We start from the raw sequence: 19,490 nt of genomic DNA on the forward strand, positions 1-19,490 counted from the left end.
TCATAGTTACATTGGTGAGCGTTGTAATCCCCTCCCAGACAAGAAATATGTTTAGATTAATTGGGACAATATGTCTCCTGTAGGCTACATCCAAGGCAATTACAAATCCTCATTGCTTTTATCAAAATGATTGTTGTATTGTTCTAAGTAATAAATCAATACCCGAAGAATTTCCTAGACAAAGCAGATGAAAATATGGGGAATCATTAATAAACCTGTTTAGTTTTGCTGCAAGAGGCATAGAAACTGGGTCTGCAAAGCCTCCTTTTACCCATCCACTTCTAGTGGATTGAGCATGAGTAGCATATGTAACAAGGCCATTTACAATAAAAGGTCCTCAGGCCCACGTCTCCTGCAGACAGATCATATTGAATCTTGAGATGATAGCCACCCAGTAGGGATCAGTTAATTTAATGATTATACACATTCTAGGTGCCCAGTTTAATAGTACCTCCAACTTATGATGGTTGTTCCCCATATTTCAATCCGTTGTGTTAGCAAAGGGGTAAAACGGCTGAATTTAGGGATTCTAGCTATTGAGTCTGCTAACAGCACCTGCTCTCCTGGTTTAGGGATACAAGTCTGTGACCCACGCCACTTGACTTTGTGATTCAGATGTCTATAGAAAACCCCTAATGGAAGTAGTTTGCCCAAAAGGCCAGTGCTGACCGAGTCAAAAGACAGACTGCCACTTTATGGTGCCTGCAATTAACGATCACACAATTACCACCAGGAAATTCCTTTATTATAGAGGGCTACCCTTTCCACTCTCCTGACCTTAAAATGTCAATATAATCATAGCTATTAAATTTAACTGAACGTCTTAGTTAATTAGAAAGTGTATTCTTTATTTGTACAGTTGGTTCAGGAGCCCAAGGGGCTAGGGAGGGGACATCATTTAAAATGATCACGTAAGGAGAAGGTGAGGGGGAAAGATTAACAGCAGAGAAGCCTGTAGTTGGCAAACTTGCCTTCAAGCTGGAATTCTCTCTGATAATTGGTTCAGATCCATGGACTATGTTTTACAAATGAAGCTAAGAGTCCTTTGTCATAGTGTCAGTATTAGTGCTCAAAGACTAGATAAGATGGGAGAAGATCTGGGAAGGTTGAACAACAGGAGCCAACAAAGGTAATTTGTGTATGTCTGGCCTGATTATCCCAGCACTATATTCAAGAATCTTAGATCGCAAATTACTAGGCGCTATATCAATGGTACCCAAGCGATCATAAAATGCCTGTAGAATTTCCCCCAAAAGAGATTCAGTTCTACAAAATAACATGTGCATTAGGGTGTTTGCATTGAAGGGGGGTTGCATGAACACCTTCTGGCCCTGATTACGAATTCGGCTAACGGTTTTGCCCATCTGTGAACATCCGACAGGGAGGTTGCCACCATGGTGGCTATCTCCCCTCCAGGCCCAGTAGGAGTTTCCTACTAGGTCGGTGGGTGGCAACCTGAGTTTCCGCCCCCCAGCCTAGCGGGAAACTCCCTACAGCATTGTTTCCAGCTCATAACCAAGCCAGCTGCAATGCTGTAGGATGCAGGGTGCATCAGCACCCTCACAATGCTCACTGTCTACATGCCCATTCCCTGCCAGCTTTTCATGGTGGTGTTACCGCCATGAAATCGTTGGCGGAGAACGAAATCGGAATCCCTAAGACAGCAATACTTGACCACTGCCCTGGCAGATTAGGACCACCACAACCACCAGACCGCCAGGGCAACTAATCCTGGCAGTGCTAGTGGTCTGACCATGGCACGACTGCCGTAGTCATAATGTGGCGCTCGGACCGCCGCATTGGCAGCAGTCTGACCACCACCTTGAGTCTTGCGGTCAAGTGACTGCCAGACCTGTAATGAGGGCGTCTGTTTTTGTTAGGGCAGTGAATCTTGGGGCTTTTTAGATCATATCTTCCCTATCTTTCTTTGCAGCTCTGGGGAAGGCCCCAAGTTAGAGGATTAGGGTGAAGACACAGGGTTGGCAGGTGCAATGAATGAAGGACATGGTGAGTCTGCACTTCAGTTGTTAGCAGGTGTGAAGTGACTTCGGCCATAGGGTCAGCAGTTTAAGTTAGGTAGGTTTCATTGGACAGGGACAATTGCCTTTCCACACTTTCTAGTTCCATTGAAATCACCCCCACTGCATGATTTAAAAAACCTTCAATTGTTGTATGTCTTTGATCATTTAGCCATCCCCCTGGAAGCTTCCTTTTAGCCATATATGTTGCTTGTAGAACTGAGAGGGCCTTTTAAGTGGGCCCCTGGAACTAGCAAGCATGGGAAATGTCAGCCCAGCAGTGCCCTCTATCTGAATGTGTGGAGCACCCACACAGAGGTCCAGCAAGTCCTTGTTACATATCTCACACCCAGGTATTACTGCCAAAAGGTCCAAGTCATTGTGTTTTTTCCCTGGGGGCAGAATTCATGCATCAATAACAGGAAAGCACTGAGAGCAGCTGCACCATATACAATGGCTATACTGGTAAATTAAAAATACAAATTGGGGATTTTATGGGGATTATGTTTGAGGGGGTCAGAACACTTACACTCATAACTGGACGATAGTGCTCCAGGTTTTAGAATCCAAAAAACATCAATATCAGTTAGCAAAAAATGGGAGGCACAAACAAAAAATAGGTGTTGGAAAATGGGTTATTGGTAGGGCAGGTAGGTACCTACACCTAGCAACAAGCCACAAACCTCCACAAAAGTACAGTTAGGTCTCAGTAAATTAATCCCAGCTCTACCCTTGGTAGCTTAGCATCGAGCGTCAAGGCTTAACTTAGGAGACAAAGTGTAAAGCATTCAAATATCACAAAACAGTAATTGAATAAAACACAGGAAACAGTTTAAAAATCCAAAACCAATTTATAAAAATAGCTTATATTTTTATCTTTAAAATTACACAAAAACGATTAAAATCGGTTCAGGGGAACCGGAGATATGAATTTTTAAAGTATTATTATTTTCTAGCGCATAGAAACAAAAAGCGCCAATCGGGTCATCTGGTTGCACCAGGACCGGGACAAAGTCAAACTTTCAGGCCGACCGCGATGGAGCCCTGCTCGGCTACAGGTCGCGGGAGGCCTCGGTTAAAAAGTTACCTTCTGACTTAGTCTTTATTTTGAAGTTTTTCTTCACCGGGACGAACCTGCCAGTTGGATCCGACCTCCTGGAGCCCTTGTCCGGATACGCGAAGTCGGTTTCCTCGGTGGTGATTTCTACCTTCGGACTTAGTCGTTTTTTCGGGATGAAAATCCTTCGACCGGGGTAAACCTGGATCTTGATCCGACGTCCGTGGAGCCCTTCTCGGATACGATGGCTGGAAGGTCCCGGTCAACTTTTTACGTTCGGACGTAGTCTTTTTTTCGGATGTTTTTCTTGACCGGGACGAACCACGAAGTCAGGCCGGGTCGCGGTTGAGGCAAGCCGGCTAGAATTTCCGCGTTGAGTCGGTCACTTTATGGAGCTTTTTTCTAAAATTTCTCCAATCTTTTCCAAACTTCTGGGGCTTCACCCAGATGTTCTTTTAAGGTTCTTTTGGGGTCCACAGCTCACCCCAAGGGTCCAGAAGTTCTGTGATGGTCCTTGGGAAGTGCGGACTTCAACTCCCAGAGTGCACCTGGCGCAAACTCCTTTTTGGCCACTGGGCAGTGGTCAGCTGGTCACTTTTTCAGGAGTTGGTGCAGAGGACTCTGGTTAGCAATTTTTCACCTGTAGCAAACAGGAAGACCCTCCTTGAACCAGTGGAAGCCAGGCAAAGTCCTTCTTGTGGTGAAGCCCAAGTGTGCAGCTGGTGCAGTCTTTCTGAGTGCAGGGTCCAGGTGCAGGCCAGGGGTCCAGCAGGGCAGTCCTTCTTCTCCTTGTAGTTCTTTCTTCTTGAAATTTGGTGGGGATCTGAGGCGTGGGTGCAGGTCTGCCAGTTTTATCCTTACTCCTGGGTGAAAAGCAGGGGGGCCCTGGTCCTCCAATCAGGGACAGGGTCGTCCCCCTGTGATGACCACTTCCTGGGAAGTGTGGCAAAAATCCATCCCAGAAGGCAATAGTCTCTAAAAATCCAAAATGGATGAATCTGATTTTTAGAGGAGAGATCTGGCTGAGCCCACCCACTGGTGTGGCTAAAAATCATAAACACACCCCTCTCCTGCCCTCTCCTAATCTAATCAAGGGGGCACCTAGCTGTCTGGGGTTGCAGGATGTGGGGGTGTTGCTGGGTGCTCCAGATGTCCTTCTCTGCCTTTGAAGACCAGTTTGGCAGCCCTCCCCCTTCCTGCTTCCCCATCTGCTGAGGGGAGATTCTCTCCCCCAAGCACATTCCTTTGTGTGAAGCCAGGCCACTTCACACCTCATTAAAGTGGCCTGGCAGAAGCTGCTGCAGGCTGGCCAATCAGAGCACAGCAGCAAAAACAATGCAGAGCTGAAATTGGCAACTTTTTAGGTAAAGTCTAAACTTTTTACCTGCACTAGTTATATTAAATCCAACAACTGGAAGTTGTGGGATTTATTATAACAATCAATTTGATACCAAATTCTTGGTATGTAACATTTAAGGAGACTTTAAAATTTTAAATAAAGTCTGCCCATTCTAGCCTATGAAGGCCATTTACTTCAATGAGGGAAAAACGAATTTGGCTGTTTTTACCTCAACAGGGCTTATAAATCTATTTTTATAAAGTCCCTGCTTATAGTTACATGGCACCCAGCCCTAGGGGCACATAGGGCACACCTTAGGGGTGACTTATATGTAAAAATAAGGTAGTTTAAGACTTTGGAAGTACCTTTAATTCCAAAGTCGAATTTGCATATAACTTTAATTTAAAAGCAGCCAGCAAGGCAGGCTTGCTTTTAAAATGACACTGGGCACCTCAGCAATGCACCTAGGTGTGCACCACCTATGCTGTGGTCCCTAAACCTACATGCCCTACCATATACTAGGGACTTATAGGTAGGTTAACTTAGCCAATTATAATTAGCCTAATTTGCATATCCATTTTACACAGAGCACAGGCCCTGGGACTGGTTAGCAGTACCCAGGGCACCATCAGAGTCAGGAAAACACCAGCATAAAGTGGAAAATGGGGGCAAAAAGTTATGGGGCCTCTGCAATCAGCCCCAGTTTCTCACAATAGGGTTCTGACACTGTTGTACAATTGTTATTGATAGCTGATGTTCATACATTGCACTGTAATATGCTATTAATGTACGTTTCTTGAAGCATAATACATACTCTTCTTAGCCATATTCTCATTACAATCCAACCTTTCTTCTAGCAACTAAACCTCCTACTGCATCAACTGTAGCTTATACAGGCACACCTAGTACTGCAAGTATGTTATCTTACTTTATTTATTCAGAAAATGTATTTGAAATATATATTGGCTACATAAAATAGGTACAATTATTGCAATGATTTAAGTGCTTTTTACTATGGTCTCATGGAAATGTTATATATTTGCAAAGTTTCAAACTGCTGTCTTGAAATATGTTTTGGTTATTCCCTTTACAAATATTTTTATTTGACATTTCAAATATCCTAATTCTGCTAAAATATCATCACACATCTAAGGCTGTCTAAGGCTTAAAAATAAATGTGAATAACACATATAACTTACAAAACACTTTCTCACTGCCATGAAATTATTGAAATACCTGCTAACTAATTGGGACTGCATCTTTAGTAAACATTATCTGTTGTCAATTCAAATGTTGCTTGTATTCATTGAAATTGCCCTTTAACATAACATGATGGCCTTGATTGTATTAGCAACACAGAAGGATGATGGACTGAGTGCTGAACAATGCAAACACTCACCCCCAGTCCCTGATCTGGGTTTAATCCATCGTTCTTTTGCTCACCATGCCACCCCAGTTTGGACCCAGCCATATGCAAATCAGTCTTGACCTTGTTCCTCATGGGAACAGTCCAGCCCAAACTGCCAAGCCAGGTCCTCCCTGGACCAGAAACAAGCATTTTGGGACCGGTTTCAGGGTATCACCCTTCATCACCCAGGCTAGCTTGAATCCAGTGGCACAGTGAGCAAGGGACCCACGTATGGGCATACCCTTCCCACATAGGGACACTTTAGCAACACAAAAGGATGATGGACGGAGTGCTGAACAATGCAAACACCCACCCCCAGTCACAGATCTGGGTTTAATCCATTGTTCTTTTGCTCACCATGCCACCCCAGTTTGGCCTTGATTTCATTTCATTATTCTATTAAAATGTTATTGACTAAGTAGCACCTACAACCCACTTCCACAGTTGTAGCATCTCTACTATCCTCTATCATTCTCACTGGCTGCTCTTGAATTATACTTTGAAATTCAAAGTCTTGTGTCTGTATCACAAGTTTGTGCATTGCCAGAAAGCATAGATGTGTTTGTTTTTAAGACTTTGTACTTTCAAGAGTGTATACATTTAACTGAGAAATGTTAACTGTTAATGAATGAGCTGCACATAACACAAGTCAGAACCAGGGAAATTCAACTAATGCTCTGTGTTTCTGAAGGTACACAGCTTAAGTCTGTGGCAACCTACACATTTACTATATGAACAATGCTGCATCTGCATACAGCCATTTTTCAGAGAACTAATAACACTAGTCAAGCTAAACTTGTAAAGTACATATAATAGTAGCATATTAAGTCTGTGTAGGAAAGTGGAGTATTATGTGGGGTGTGGGTTAGTCCTCACCATGTAATTCTCTCACAATACCTCAGAGATTGTCCTTGGATTCAAAGTAGTACATTCTTAGTTAAATCCTGCTAGTGTATTTAAACAGTGGTCTTTCACAACGTGTAGAGACAAACAATTGTACATAGGAATACAATCAAACCTATTATATATGCAAAAATGGACATACTTATATACATATATTTTCCACCAACTAGTTCTCACAACCCACAGGAGCACTCACGGGTTAACTTATTTTAATGTCCTTGAGCATGACATGTTTCGGATGACGCCTTTTTCAAACATGAGGTACAAATGCACACCCGCTCATCACACTTTAGATCAATTATTCTCATTAGAAGAACAATTTACATGGAGGACAGACTAAACAATCCCATGTATTTGTAGCAATTGGTGTACATTGCTTTCAGATGTGAAAATTATTATGTATTGTACCAGCCATTTTAGTTTAGCAATATAATCTGCTATTGTTAATTTGTGCTTCTAAGATGCTAACATAAATACATGTTGTAAAATCAATCTCAAATTAGAAATAGTCAGAGTTCGAAAGCCATATGTACATTCAGAAAATCATAAATTATTGTAGAATCAAGTAACTGTAAGAATATGTTTAAGCAGAGTATTCAGGCTAACACAAGTGAGTGAATAGATTAACTGGTTAGAGTCACAATTAGGTATCAAATTAGCCATATTCTCGTTAACATCTATCCTTTCAACTAGCAACTTAATCACCCGTAGGACCAACTATATCCTATACTGTAAGCAGTACTGCAGGTATGTTTTCTAAACCTTTATGTTGCAATTCAGCAGATGTTTCAAGCTAAATTGATTTAGATTTAGGAATAGCGTTACAAACAGGATTAAATTGTAATTCCACTGTTAAGAACATTATGCCCTTGTTTTGGATTTGTGACAAAGAAATTTAGCAGACTGATTCAGAAAATATTTTCGTTCATTAAAATTAATAAGACTTCATGTTGTGTGTCTCTTCCTATTATAAGGTCCCAAAAAACAAGGCTCTAAACAGTTTACCAATGCTTTTTTCAATAGGAACCAATAAGATGTTGCCATCTCTAACCCATTTATTTTGACATTTCCATTTTTTTTAAAATACATTTAGCAACAGCTTTTGTAATTTAGGTAATGCATGATATTTTGGGAATAAACAAATGTACGTAAACATCATATGGGTAGGGCAAATGGCTATGTTTCATTCAAGGTGCGTCCTTACAGTGAAGGGCAGTGCCATAGAGTGTTGCACTATTTTATTTACAGATGTGTGTTGTAAATATTGTATTCATTTTTTAGCAAAATTACTTAGCTCCAACTGGAGAATGAAGGTGATTTCCCTTAGATGCCACTGCATGGACTTGCAGTTACTGTTTAGTTGTACCTTGCTCATTTTATTACCCTGTAGCCCGGTGCTTTATTGTTTATCAAGCTCTGTTGCTGGCATCTTAAAAATATGAAATACTGCCAATGACTGCAGTTCACTACAGACACTATGATGAGAAAGAAACATCAGGACCAGTGCCTTGATGTGGTCATGGACATAGCTGGATGTACGTTAATAATGGGAATCATGTCAACCTTAGTGCTATTTGACTAGGCCAAATGAAAAAGGCCATTGACACAGGAGTGGAAATCAAATTACTGGTTTAACCTTCTGTGTTGAGTCATAGGGATAGTAGAACTGTCTGCTAAATAACAGGAAAATTTTCTAATTTTAAAAAGCCTTGCTTAAGGCACAAGTGGTTGAGAGACCTAAGTAATTCTCTTGAGGCTCCTCCCCCGACTTCCTTGACATCACCTGTTGTCTAATCATTCAATTACTACAAAAAAAAAGATGTAGGTATGTGTTGCTCCACGGTATGTGGCATGTAGAAACAGCAAGAGCTTCTACTCTACTCTATGATGAGTCAAAACACACACGAGACAAAACTGAGATCTCTCCAGCAGGTACATTAAAGATCAGAGTTATCTCAATATTTCAATTAATGGCAAAAAATTGCTGGGCACACTAGAAACTGCAGCAGGTGTTTTTAACACCTTAAAGTATTTCAAAATGCAGCACCCTTGCAGCTCAGCGTGTGATGCGGTGGCACCAGTCACGCCTCCCTCAAGCAGCCAGTCACACTACCCTAAAGCCGCCCCGCACATGGCTGTGAGGAATGCTTTGTGTTTGATTTGGACTTAGAAGTGCACTTCTTAGGAGTCTTGAATAATAACTTTCCTTTAGAAACTACCTTAACATTAAAGTATACTGTAATATAACATTTTATGCCATGGCAAACTGTTATGCAACAACTTAACTTATAATAATAGCTGTATCGAAATGCATCCATATATGTATGGTGTTTGAATTTAGGATAAGATAATGTCATGTTTGGGAATATTCATGACTTTGAACAGTCTACGTGCGTTCCTTTTTGCAATAAAATGAAACTTTTACCTTTCAGAGAAAGAAAGAGAGACTACGTCGCTTGGTCCAGGTATTTTACGTGTTAATTCAAAATGTAACTATTACATTTTGGACATAAACACTAACAAATGCCAAGGCAATATATATTTAGAGCACAGATATATATAGATATATGGACTTCCACATATATATATTTAGATACATTCTTATATATTTAAAGGCCATACACATGTACAATTCTGTTGCATGTGAAGTTTTATTTACAAATATATACTTATACTTACACTCACTAATATACACATAAATGTGACATTATATATGAATAACATTATATACATAAAATGTTCTAATTTCTAAATGTTTAATCCACACATATGTATGTGTTTGTTTATCTGTCTATCTATGTATCTGTCTATCTGTGTGAATTTAGTTCACTGTGAGTGAGAACACACGTTACAATAAATTATTTAACTTAGACGATTTGGCGGTACAAATCACTGGCTGGGAGAAGAACTTTACGTACACTTAGATTAAGGCGTGTTTTCTGATAGAAATTAATATAACAATCTTTTGATTTTGTCGCAGTGCAACTGTGGAAAATATTACCAGTATATTTTAGTTCTGCTGAAGTTTATATTTTAAAATACTGATTGCAAATATTTTACATAATACATAAAACAGGATGCAGAAACGTGAAATCATCAGCATGTCCACGTTCCTCACACAACCATGAAATATATATATTTTTTTTATTGTCATAATAGAGAATAACATTGTAATCCTTTGATTTACTTTTACCTCACTGACTCGATTAAGTGGCATGTTCAACTTTCGCAGAAAAACTATAAATGCTGCATGTACAGTTCGTATTTTGCGATTAAATGGCACTTTCAACTCTCACTGGATAATTATAGATGCTGCTTGTGCAATTCTTGTATAAATATCTGTGTACATCTCACAATATATGTGTATACATTTGTGTATGTCACACAACATAGGTGAACATGCAGGAAATTATGTTATTGATTTAAATTTTTACAAGAAATTGGTGTAAGGTTTGAACCAGCTGCCACCTTGAGGAAGGCCCTCTTAGAATCAATACATATGTGCCTCCAGATATGGATAAAAAATACTTTAGGATGTGCCTTCAGTCTGTTACCACATAACTCTTTCTTCAGTAGAATTAGCTCTGGAAATTATAGCAGGTTGGCTATTGGCTGTCTAGTGGAACACTGTGATTAGCGATCTAGACTGGTTAAAATCATTTGCAATCTTCAAGGATATCGCCTGACATCTTGCTCTACCTATATTGTTTTCTGGTATGGTCCCATTAGAAGGCTGTTGGCATTTGTAGTACTCGCTGCGGCCTCAACTTGATTTTTTTGGAAGATGTCTGTACATACCTGTGAAATGTTACCTTAACTGCTTAAAATCCTTAATTCCCTCCAATGTATGGCTACACAACACCTGCAAAAAGTTAGACTTATTTTAACCACCACACTACAGTGGTGCTGGAACAAATCTCTGAGTAAGGATGCTGCCATCAGTGTTACGTCCCTGAAGCCATAGGGGTTGTGGAAAAGCCAAGCAGCACAGAAAGAAAGTGTAGCAAAAGAGTCACACCTGTTCAGGAAAGTGGCAAGGGTGTAATATGTAGCTGGTGGTGTATGAGGGGGCACCCTGTTAGACATATATTACTAAAGCATGGTGTGGTAGAGCACTGTCATTTACAGTCAACTCATTTTCCATTGAATTGGCCACTAAATTTACACAGACGTTGTTTTACTTTTTACACTCTACAGCACACAAACTATAATGTGTGCCAATCAGAGTTCAGTGAGTATTTATCATTCACACATCACCATGTAAAGTGTCTTGATTTGTTTTAATCCTTTTGAAATTGATTCTCTCACACTTGAAAATTACAAAAGAAAGTACTTCAATTGTGCGTTCCTTACTGCTGAAATATTCTGAAATATTTGTACAGTTCTGTTATGTGTTTGACCAAAATAATGTTATCCTATAGCATCCCCTTTCACACTTAACAATTTCGTCTCATAGTTCACATTACAAAATCGTCTCACTATACAGTCAGAAAAAACATAGTATGCGACCTCTAAGCAAAGAACATCTTTATTACTCATTCACCTTCTGATCTCTAGCATGTTTTTGGGGTGCTGCACCAACCCAGCAGCCATCCACCGCATTTAGTACACAAAAAAACATGTGCTGTGTTTTGCCTTCCTTTCTATCTGTTTGGCTGTTTAGCTCTCTCTCAGTGCATCACTGTAAACACAGACATGCTATTAGTCAACACGAAGGTATTTTACTCTCATTTACTGACTGAGTCTTGTGATTAAACAATTATTATGTTTTTTAGTCTAAGATGAGTTATGTCCTATAGTGCTGCATTACTTTACTTTTTTTTAATACATTTTTCAGTGTCTGCCTAAATTTGCCATTTCCAAGAGCGGCACCGCCATCTGTTTGCTTTGTGTAATCAGACCCCACACTCCTAGAACGGACGAGGGAATAACCTTCTCTGCTAATCCTAGTTCTAACTAACAGTCAGAAGTGGAAATATCTTGCTAAGGCTGGGATAAAGTCGGTGGAACCCCGCTACACCTGTGCCATGTCCGATCACAGTTACAATGAAAGGGGCAGTGCTCTAACCACTCGAACATGGGCTTCAGATGCAAGACAATCTCATTACTCCGACCTCAGACTGCTCTTATGTGTCAGTGTCACTGCCCTCTACCTTACAGCAACTGCAGCTCTAAAAGCTAAAGAGAGTTGAGCGTTTAAAAAAGTAGATCTTGTCTTGTGTGCCACTGATTCTGACTTGGGCAATGATACAAGGTCAATATACCCGTACTCGCTTTTATCAACACAACCAGGAGATTGGCAGGTATAGTAGGCACTGAGATGGGTCAAAAAATCCCCCAAAAGGAACACAATGCACTGTTGTTCTCCCTTGCTTCAATAAAATGTAAATCATTTTAAAACTTTTGAAGATGTTCTTGTTCTGTTAGGGAGTTAGAGGTTTCAGATATGTCCTCAAGTAGTTCTGGCACCATGAAGCCTTTGGGCACCCGTTTGTGATTTATAAATAATCTCATTCATTCATGGATGGCATACTGATACAAGTAGAGTGATCTAATGGCTTCCCTTCAAAAGGTCAAACGCAGAGAAATGTTGTTAGCAATGTTGTTAGTATAATATCATAGCTTTTCTTGTTGATTGATTTCAACAACACCCCTAACAAAGGTTCTCGTTCTAATTACTCCGCAAATCCAGCTTCAGGGGCACAACCCGGTGTGTCTGTTTTGCACCCACATCAGAATGATAAATTGTGCACTAATAGTGCATCTCGAAGGATCTCCCACACATGATTTTTGGCTAGGAAAACCTTCTGTATTATTTGCCAGCAAATCACACACTTTCCTCAGTAGGGGCAAAAGGTGTTCTTCCACACATAATTTTTGGCTGGGAAAACCTTCTGTATTATTTGCCAGCAAATCACGCACTTTCCTCAGTGGGGCAAAACGTGCTGCATTACCTTTATTCCCCTTTCAGAGCTGTGTATATCAGAATGGTGCGATATTTTACACCAAGTAAATATCACTTGCCTCGCTATCGGGAGTTACTTGGTGCACAATATTAACCTGGAATTGCATGGAATCTGTGATAAATCCCTAACTCTCAGCTAATGTAGGTGACCTCTAAAAAGAGTGAACTTCATTTAAGAGAGAAGGCTAGTAGAAGAATGACTACACGATGAGTGAGCATTCATCCCGTTTGTCGTATTATAATGGCTGTTTCTTTCATTAGAGATTATTACTTATCATCCATCATCACCTACACGGCACACCGAACCGCAAATCATCGGTAATATATTTAACAAAGACATTTATTATTATGTTATATATCTGTTTTATTGGTTATCACTCCTGGATGTAGTTACAGAATAACGTTTTAATTATTTTTGAATGAACAGATGGATCACTATGTCTTTCATATCAATGCAATTATTAATGGTTATTTGATACCCGTCCGGTAATTTCTAGAACAAATATAGCCAGGAACTAATCAGGAAGTGTGGTAGATGAGTGTCTTGAAACAAAGGTGATGTAGTTTCTAATTATTAAACACCATGGGGCAGATTTATACTTTTTCACGCAAAACTACCGGAAAGTGCTATTCCAAGACGCTGGCCAGGTGCCATATTTATAGAATGGTGCTATCCAGCGGTAATGCCCTGTCAGCATCCTTGGAAAGGACGCTAACAGGGTGGGGGAGGCGTAGGGGAAACTGGGGCTTGTGCGCCGGATTATGGCGCGACACTGTTCAGAGGCAGAAAAACTGCCTCTAAGCAGTGTAGTGCCATTTTCAGGCACACAACCCGCATGGACATGGCTCCTGTCTTAGTAAAGACAGGAGCCATGCCCACCACCCCAATGGCCATGCCCAGGGAAAGAATGTCCCCTGGGCATAGTCATTGGGGCCAGCGCCAGGCAGGGGGCCCCAAGTCAGGGCCCCACGCAGGGTACAGTAAAAAATATATACAGTATATACTTACCAGTACTTACCTGGGATGGGTCCTCCATCCTTAGGTGTCCTCCTGGTGTGGGTGGGGTGGGTGGGGGTATCCCTGTGGCCAGGGAAGGGCACCTGTGGGCACTTTTCATGGCCTACGACCATGGAAATATGCCTACAGGTCCCCTTACGCCTGCCCATGCCCAGGCGTTAAATAATGGTGCTAAGCCTGCTTAAGCAGGCTTAGCGCCATCATTCAAGGCCCCATTTCCCTGTGCTGGATTTTAGCACGGGGGATAAATATGGTGCAAAGGCCATATTGTCCTTTTCTGGACTGGAACGCCTACCTTGCATCCCATTGATGCAAGGTAGGTGTTCACATCCAGAAAACAAACTTAACTCCATAACTTTGGTGCTAGACGTGTATAAATATGGAGTTAGGTTTGCGCTGAATTAGCATTAAAAAATTACGCTAATTCAGGGCAAGCCAAGTATAAATATGGGCCCATGTCTGCTCTGAATTACCCCTTATTTTCATTAGCAGCAAGAATGTGCTAGGCAAGGATCAAGGGCAAAGTGGATACTATTGAGGGAAAGAGTTGCTTAATATTAATTCCTCAAATAGGTGTACTGTGGCATTAATGTCACAGGATTATTTTAGTGCAAGAAATGCTTTGGCATCTCCTGGCCTCACCATTAGGACATCCTTAGGCAAAGCCACAGAGGTTGGCTAAAGGGTACTCATGATTAATGCAGTGCTGTTCTAAACTATGGGCTGTGTTTTTACTACTGCATGTCAGTTCATCTGCTACACAGGGTTATGTCTGACTCTACCTAAAACATTTGGCCCTACCTTTTCTTTAAGGTGAACTTTCATCCCAACAACTGCATTCATTAATTAAGCACATAAAATCTTCCCTGCTGGACAAACCTCTTAGGACATCAACATCCCTTTTTAGGTAATAAAGCATATTGTACAATATTGACATTGTTGCCCACCTCCCACCAGGTTGTCAGTGTTCAAACTAAAAAATGTGAACTATCAGCAGTAACAGTTCCTTGAAAAGAGATGGCAACATAGCCTTCTTCACGGTAGTGGGAGCTCTAACTGGTCTATCTGTTAACTTTGTTTCGAAAAATATTACTTGCTATAAATACAGATAAAAACAGTATATATAAATAATACAACAGCTCTAAGATGTATTAGCTCTCTCTTAAAGCCCTTAAGGGGGGGGATACCATTGCACCCATGGCAAGGACATAGCTGTTCAGTCTTGTGAACTCTCACTTTGTGAGGATAGAAGCAACGTAGTTGGGCAGACACCATACAACTAGCAATATTCATTTTACATTTGACAGAGGACTGAAGAAAGAAGTTGCTTGAAAAGCAGTCCCAAATTATTGGTTCAAGCTCCTGCTTAATGTTGAAAAGAGTTAGTTATGGTGCCCAAAACTCTGCAATTAAATGTTGGTGCACCGAATACCAAGGTTGTGCAGTCTTAAATACCCCTAATACCTCTTTAATTCACTCCCTGTCCCTCATTCTCACTCTTGCAGGGTTCTGATTTATCCTTTGTGACAGTTTTTCTGTCTTTCCCTTCGTTGTGGTCCCTTGTGTATGTTTTTCCCTCTTTTGTCTGGGTCAACGCCTGATGCAGAAAAATAAGTGCCTGTCCCCAAAAATAAGTGCTGGTGGCCTCCACCTGCTCAAATTAAGGACTGGTACAATCTAAAAAGAAGGCTTTCTCGTTGCTTGGGATGCATTCCAGTTACATACTATGCTATGGCTCTGGGAAACAAAAAAACACAATATTACAGTAGTTTCTTCATCTAAGGTTATTTTGCTGAATATGTACATAACTCTTAACTGCATGTAGTTTGTAGGTGTGGTAGGAGACGAGTCCATTCTATCATGCAAGCTAGTAGTTTCTAACTGTAATCTGAACAATATCTTTCTTCTTCATTCCCCAGAAACAACAACAATGGGTATGTGTTTAGTTAATTTAAAGCTTAAACCAGGTGTCAATAATTTGCTGAGAAGATATTTTTTTTTTAATTAATGTGAAGAAACTGCAGACAGAAACAGAAGTAATACAACATATATACTCCTTCTTGTTAATATTCCATAATTGTATTAGTTGTTTAAAACACAAAAATGTGTCCTTTCTTTTTTGGTGTCCAACTCCGATTCTCCTTAAAACATAGGATGGTATTCAATTTACTGGTTCTGTGCGCAGGCAAACACCCACCCTTGATTTGCAGTCACCTCCGCAGCTAAATTCAATTTCCTTTATTTCCTTCCAGACAGAAGGGCTCCAACACTTCTCAGGCCATATGCACTTTATTCTAATGATAAAGCAGCCATTCGCTTTTTGTTGCAGATCCTGATTCTTGCTCATGCAGTAGGTGTCATATAGTGTAAGCCTTGCCTGCAACAGATAGTGCTTACTATAGAGTTATTTGTTTTAAATTCCATGTTTTTGTCATCTCTACTGCAAAGCTAATGGGGATAAGGAAACAAAAATCTTGGATTGAATCAGCTCTGAAGTCCCAGAGAGTTCAGCCATCATAAGCACAGTGTGATTAATAGGCCATCCAAGAAAATTTGTTTGTGATGCTTGGATCATCTAGTTAATACAATACAAAGTGATTTATTTTCGAATACATATTAGATGAGCCTGGTATATCAACTCCTCCCAAAAATACAGTCATACCAGTACAGTAGAAACTAAAATCACATGTAGGAGGTGACAGAGGACCTCAAGCCACGCGCCATGACCTATGAATTGTATTTATCGTTTCTAGTCTTGAAAGTGCCCACTTGTTTTTCTTGGCTCTGAACCATTTCAATCCTTTACATATCCGGTCTTTAAGACCTTTCTTTAAAGGATACTTCTCGCTACAGTTTACTCACTTTAAGAACAACCCCAGGTGCCAGACTTGATCTGCAAGATTTTTCAGCACAGCCCCTGCATGCCAGGAGGTGGCATTCAGTGGTCTATGATGACTTTGCTCCACCCAGAAACTAACCACCGGAGCTGCATATATGTGCAACCCCAGTGCACTGATGTCAGTTCCTCTCTCTCTGCTCCATCTTACATGGATCCAGAGATAGCTCCTATTTCTCCCATCAGAAGGTGAGCTTTTATCTCTTCAAATGTATTTACAGTGTGCAAGGGAACATGTGCCTTTCTCAAACACTGGGGTTTAAGCCCTGTGAAAACGTCACAAAGAAGGCAGGCTCACAAAAGTCAGTCATGGACCACCTCCATATGACAGCGAACTTCCTTACATTGCTGGAGTTTGTATCACCAGGCTGAAGATACACCCTACTCCTTCACAGAGTCTCTCTTTCATTGGAGCTTTGTTGGGTACAATGCACTTTCAGGCCTTCATTGTAGATCAACTAGTACTGGACATGTGGGCTATGAATATGATGTTTTAGTGTCAGTCTTGGGTCTCACTGAGAATGAGAATTGAGGTTTTTTGGACTCCTAGTGTGATGCACCCTGTGTGTCGACCATGCCAGACTGCAGATACAGGCTCTGCTGTGGGATCTAAAGTCCCAATGGGATCAGCACCAATGGGACTTGTCAGCCTGCATACATTTGTCAGAGGTGACTGCAAATGATCTGAAGTTGTGGCTGCTTAACCTGTGAAAATTACAAACGATCCTTGAGAATCACTCTTCTGACACACTGTACACATAGCTTCTGAGGCCCTGATTCCTCAAATTTGAAGAAATAGAGAACAATAATGGGATTACATGTTCACGAAGAATGTTTTATAAAGACATTCTCAATAAGCATTTCCAATGCAGTGGGTCTTGCATTTGCTTGATTTAAAGCTATTGACGTTGTAAATTCATAACTGGACTTTTCTTTCTACATAAATTGGTCACCCCTGCCTATTAATTTGATCTTTTCCTGCCACATAAGTCCAGTGGCTCTGCATATAACTAAAGCACTTCCATTTACCTTCTTCCTCTATCTCCAGCCAAAAATTAAAATGTTGCATTTGGCATCCTAATCTGAACCTGCCATACTGATTACAATAGAACACCACTTTCACTACCCCACCATGAGAGTTGCTGGCTGACTGACACAATTTTGAAAAACAAGACAGCCATGTAGGAGTAATGGGAGAAATAAACTAGAAGGGTCATCCAAACATATCAAGAGTGTTCAAATAGTCATAGTGTAATATGAACGTTAAGTTGGCCTGAATCATGGTCATAATTGCAATAAGGGGAGATTAATAAAACATATACAATTATCGAGGATACCACAATGAAAACAGAATTTGTAAGAAACATGGTTATGTTACCATATAGTTAACCCCTAGATGACATGGCCACATGAAAAGAAAATGAGTGAAAGTATTGCAATGTAACAACATATTTAGTCCCTGGAGAGTGTAGTGCATTACACAATTTCAGGTCTAGCAGGCCTACTGCAATGATGTTACAAACAAGAACCTTAAAACACAAACTACTCTAAGCTGTAAAACAAATGTTCTAGCCACAAGAGAGGGTAAAAAGACACTGAATGGAAGAAGGGGTTATTATTTTGGGGTCACTAACCTAGTGTGGAGACCCAGAGATGCTCCAGATAGAAAGAGCAGGTTGTGGATGCCCTGCAAAACATTATGGGACGATCGAGTGCAGCAAATATTGTATTATGTTGTCTGTCATGCTCAGAACAGCCCCTATAGTACACCACAATAAAAATATAATTTCTAAAAAACATGGTTATGTAACCATACAATTAGTCCCTAGAGGGTATAACCACATGAAAATCGAATGAGTCAGACTACTCCAAGCTGTGAAATAAAAGTTCCAGCCATTAGAGAGCTTAAAAAGGGACTGACTGGTGGGAAGGGTTATTATTTTGGGGTCCTCACTAACCTAGTGTGGGGACCCAGAGATGACCTGAACATAAAGAGTGTGTCACGCTGATTGTTTTGGTGGTGGTCCCATTGTCTTAGAACCACCACAGTCTGCTGAGGTATGGGCAAAAGTGTTTTGAAAAGAATGCTTGCAAAGCATATGGGGTGACTTTTCCGAAGTTCAGTGAATACTGTGGTATTGGCTCTCATGCTGTACCGGGATATCCATTGCGGATTTTCTGTATTTCTAGTAAAGCATTTATCAACTATGTGTTTTTAGGAAAGATATGGAGCATGAAGCGGGAGCCAAGAGAAATGACTCTGATTAGGTAACTGTGTGAACAATGTGACCAGCGCTGCCATACCGCCAATGGAGTTTGCGCTGTTGACTCTGTGAGCTCTGTGAGAGCCATGGCTGCCACAATGCACGATAGGGAGAGACAAAAGAAAAAAAACAGGTCACCCATGCTGAAGTACATTGGCAGTCATGCAATTATCCATGTAACAGGGTCAGTCTGCAAGGTGGTAACAAACCCTCACCAAGGCGCGAAAATTGTAAAGCAATTACCAATGACATCAAGGGATTTTTTAAAGGCAAGCCCATGAATGAGTGAAAGTGATGGATGTGAGGGGTGTGTGGTTAAAAGCCCGCTATGTTTGGGTGCTTGACCTAATAAAACTGTTATGAGGAAAAGGGACTTTGATGAATTTTAATCTTAGCCGATAATAACCACAACATGATTTAATTATTTTTAACTCCCACTTTAGAAAATGGTGATCATTTTGTAATGGTAGAGGGTGAATACTATATTCATAGGTAGAGTTATTGAGAGGTTTATCATTAAGGTCAGAGCAAAGGTTTTCGGAAGGGCGTTGGAATTTGGGTTAGGTTAGCAGAAGGGCTTGGGGTGTTTAAGTGTTATGATTTGGGGTCCTCAGACATACAT

The 19,490-nt window shown here is 40.7% G+C and overlaps 1 protein-coding gene across 50 annotated transcripts in view; it reads left to right on the forward strand.

Moving 5' to 3' along the window:
- Positions 1 to 19,490, forward strand: part of LOC138288307 (mucin-19) — a 1,675,551-nt gene that overhangs the window by 716,372 nt on the left and 939,689 nt on the right. For 47 of the 50 annotated variants that reach the window (XM_069229764.1, XM_069229784.1, XM_069229763.1 and 44 more), the window contains 4 exons: positions 5,272 to 5,328; positions 9,158 to 9,190; positions 12,952 to 13,008; positions 15,628 to 15,642. In XM_069229764.1, the coding sequence (XP_069085865.1) occupies positions 5,272 to 5,328; positions 9,158 to 9,190; positions 12,952 to 13,008; positions 15,628 to 15,642 (162 nt within the window). The remainder of the gene's footprint in view (positions 1 to 5,271; positions 5,329 to 9,157; positions 9,191 to 12,951; positions 13,009 to 15,627; positions 15,643 to 19,490) is intronic. The other 3 variants (XM_069229768.1, XM_069229782.1, XM_069229774.1) reach the window with 3 other exon arrangements.

Source organism: Pleurodeles waltl, chromosome 4_1, assembly GCF_031143425.1.
Source record: "Pleurodeles waltl isolate 20211129_DDA chromosome 4_1, aPleWal1.hap1.20221129, whole genome shotgun sequence".
NCBI lineage: Eukaryota > Metazoa > Chordata > Amphibia > Caudata > Salamandridae > Pleurodeles > Pleurodeles waltl.